The sequence below is a fragment of the Loxodonta africana genome, chromosome 3, assembly GCF_030014295.1.
Source record: "Loxodonta africana isolate mLoxAfr1 chromosome 3, mLoxAfr1.hap2, whole genome shotgun sequence".
Lineage (NCBI taxonomy): Eukaryota > Metazoa > Chordata > Mammalia > Proboscidea > Elephantidae > Loxodonta > Loxodonta africana.
Genome location: NC_087344.1, coordinates 17,033,208 through 17,036,023, shown reverse-complemented (window position 1 = coordinate 17,036,023; position 2,816 = coordinate 17,033,208). Strand labels below are relative to the sequence as shown.

Genomic DNA, 2,816 nt, shown 5'->3' with positions numbered 1-2,816 from the left:
GCCAGTTTGAAACCACCCCAATCTCAGACTCTTCTCTGAAAAACGGGATAAATGAGAATATATCTCAAAGAAATATTGCCATGGTTAAATGAAATCATATGTGTAAAGCAGTAAGGACAGTCCATATGGGGAAAGCAGTTTGTGATGACTGTTATATGATTTTAATTTTATTTTGTTCAAGGAAAAACACACACATAACCAAATGAAGGTGAAATGCATCAATGGTTGAGAGATTAACTTTTGGGAAAATCATGTCTGCACTTAACAAGATTAATGATGTCAATCCAAGGTTGGATTTTCCAGGAATGGCTCTAAGAAAGCTGACCAAAGAAAGAGCTTTATGGACAGCACATAGGAAAGAAGAGTCAAAAAAATTACTAAGTCAAAATGGTACAATAACAAGTAGAAGGCCAATTATAACTGTTTTGGGATTGGAAGAAATGGTGCAGGTCTTTTGAGGAAGAAAAAGGAATCAGGATATTTAAATTCATGATATTTGGCTTTTGGGGACCATGAAGCCCATTTAGCCCTGAGGCCAGTGGCCATCATTATGGACAAGAAGCTGCTCTACAGAGAAGCCTTCTCAGGGCTCCCTTCACATCCTTATTCCTTAGGCTGTATATGAAGGGGTTCAGCATGGGCGTGACCATAGTGTACATCACTGAGGCAATAGAGCTTCTTTGGGAAGAATGGGTCACAGCAGAACTGAGGAAAACCCCAAGACCTGTCCCATAGAACAAAAAGACCACAGAGAGGTGAGATCCACAAGTAGAAAATGCCTTATACTTGGCCCCAGCAGACGACATTCTCATTAAGGAGGAGACAATCTGAGAGTAAGAGAAGAGGATCCCTGAGAGGGGAAACACACCCAGCAGGGCAGTCAACACATACAAGAAGACATAATTGGTGTGCGTATCAGAACAGGCCACTTGGATAATCTGAGTCAGTTCACAGAAGAAATGTGGTATTTCAGTGTCTATACAGAAGTTCAGCTGTGTGATCAAGACAATATGAAGCAGGGAGACCCAAAAAATGATGACCCAAGACATCAAAACCAGCAAGACACAGAACCGGGGGTTCATGATGACTATATAATGCAGGGGGTGACAGATGGCCACAAATCGGTCATAGGCCATCATGGTCAGGAGGAAATTGTCCAGTCCAGCAAAAATCATGAAGAAATACACCTGAATGAGGCATCCTATGTACGAAATGTCTTTGTTCTGTGTCTGGATGTTCACCAGCATCTTTGGGACCGTGGTAGTAACGAAACAGATGTCAACAAAGGACAGGTTGGAGAGGAAGAAGTACATAGGGGTGTGGAGGTGAGGGTCAGAGGTAATGGCCAGTATGATGAGCACGTTCCCAAGCACAGCGACCAGGTACATGGACAGGAAGAGTGCAAAGAAGAGGGGCTGAAGTTCAGGATCCTCTGAGATGCCCAGCAGGAGGAATTCTGAAAATTTTGTTTGGTTTTCTGCTTCCATGTATTTAGTGTGTAGGCTGGGGAAGGTAAGAGCAACATTCAATGAACTGCCAAATGGCATCTCAGCTAGTCATCACCTTTACAATGCCACCTGCATTTTGTTATTGAGTCCTTCCATTGACTGTGGCTCTCATTTACAGGTAGCCCTTTTTATTTTAAACATATATAATTATTCAGACACTCTGATTCAGCAGAAATTTCTCTTTTTAGCTTCTATTCACTGGTTCTAATTATCCTATTTGAATCTATACTCATAAACCAATTTCCAAGCTATTTGGAAACACGTAATGTGAACTCCCAAGTATGATCTTTTCCCTTATAATCTCCATGCCTCCTGCATTCTGGTAATTCTATGTTAGTGATTAAAGGTCATCTGAGCTGAAAATCCATGTCTTAAATGTGACCTGTCACATCCTATTGATGTAACAGTTAACTTTCTGTGCCTTATTTTTTTTCTTTTTTTAAAAAATCTGGTTATTGCTATTACCTTCTTTGCAAGGTTTAGAAATGCCTTTGTGAACAGGAGGATCTGTTTTAACAATAATCCCCCCCCCAAAAAAAATCCAAACCCATTGTCGTTGAGTTGATTCTAACAAAAACAACTCTATAGGACAAAGTAGAACTGCCCCACCATGTTTCCAGGGCTGTTATCCTTAAGGAAGAAGACTGCCACATCTTTTTCCTGTGGAGTTGCTGGTAGATTCAAACCGCTTACCTTTTGGTTAAAACTAGGGTGGTTAACCACTGTGGTACCACGACTTCTAATTAATAATAGTTTTATTATCAATGGCAATGGGCTTGGGCTTGTCTTGGGCATTATTATTATTAATATTAATTTGTTCTTTTTATGATAATTATTTTAGATACATAATTCTCCAAAGCTACAGTATAAAGCTGTGATTTCTAAAATGAGGGTTTGAATCATACTGCCTGGAATAGAATTTTGTCTCTACCAACTTACTACCTATGTGACTATGAGAAAATTACTTAATCTCTCTTAACTGCAGATACCACCTTCTCAAATGAGAGTGCTAAATATTCCCAACATAATGAGATCAATGAGTGAATTAAATGAGATGATGCATGTCATTTTTCTAGTGGTGTGCCTGTGATATAGAGCAGGCACTTGATAATTCTGGCCTTCTGTTTTTTTTTTTTTCACTATCACAATAAACCTGCCTTGCATGTCCATCGTTTATCAATAGCTCCTTTAAACTATGGCAGCCATAAAGCAAGGATGGAATTGTGATAACTATAAACAAAACAGGTCTGTTACCTCTTTTGATCTCCATGCAGCTTTTCCAATTAGTGAAGAACCCTATGGCTCCTT

General features: G+C 39.6%; 1 protein-coding gene across 1 annotated transcript; it reads right to left on the bottom strand.

The window, feature by feature from the left end:
- Nucleotides 1-399: 399 nt before the first annotated feature.
- On the bottom strand, nt 400-2,187 carry LOC100659316 (olfactory receptor 7D4-like). Its single transcript, XM_023542559.2, has one exon. The coding sequence runs from the start codon at nt 1,545-1,547 to the stop codon at nt 549-551; it is 999 nt and encodes a 332-aa protein (XP_023398327.2). The 5' UTR covers nt 1,548-2,187; the 3' UTR covers nt 400-548.
- Between the last annotated feature and the right edge of the window lie 629 nt (nt 2,188-2,816).

Coding starts and splice junctions, on each gene's coding strand:
- LOC100659316 (XM_023542559.2), bottom strand. CDS start 1,547: ATGCCATTTGGCAGTTCATTGAATGTTGCTCTTACCTTCCCCAGCCTA.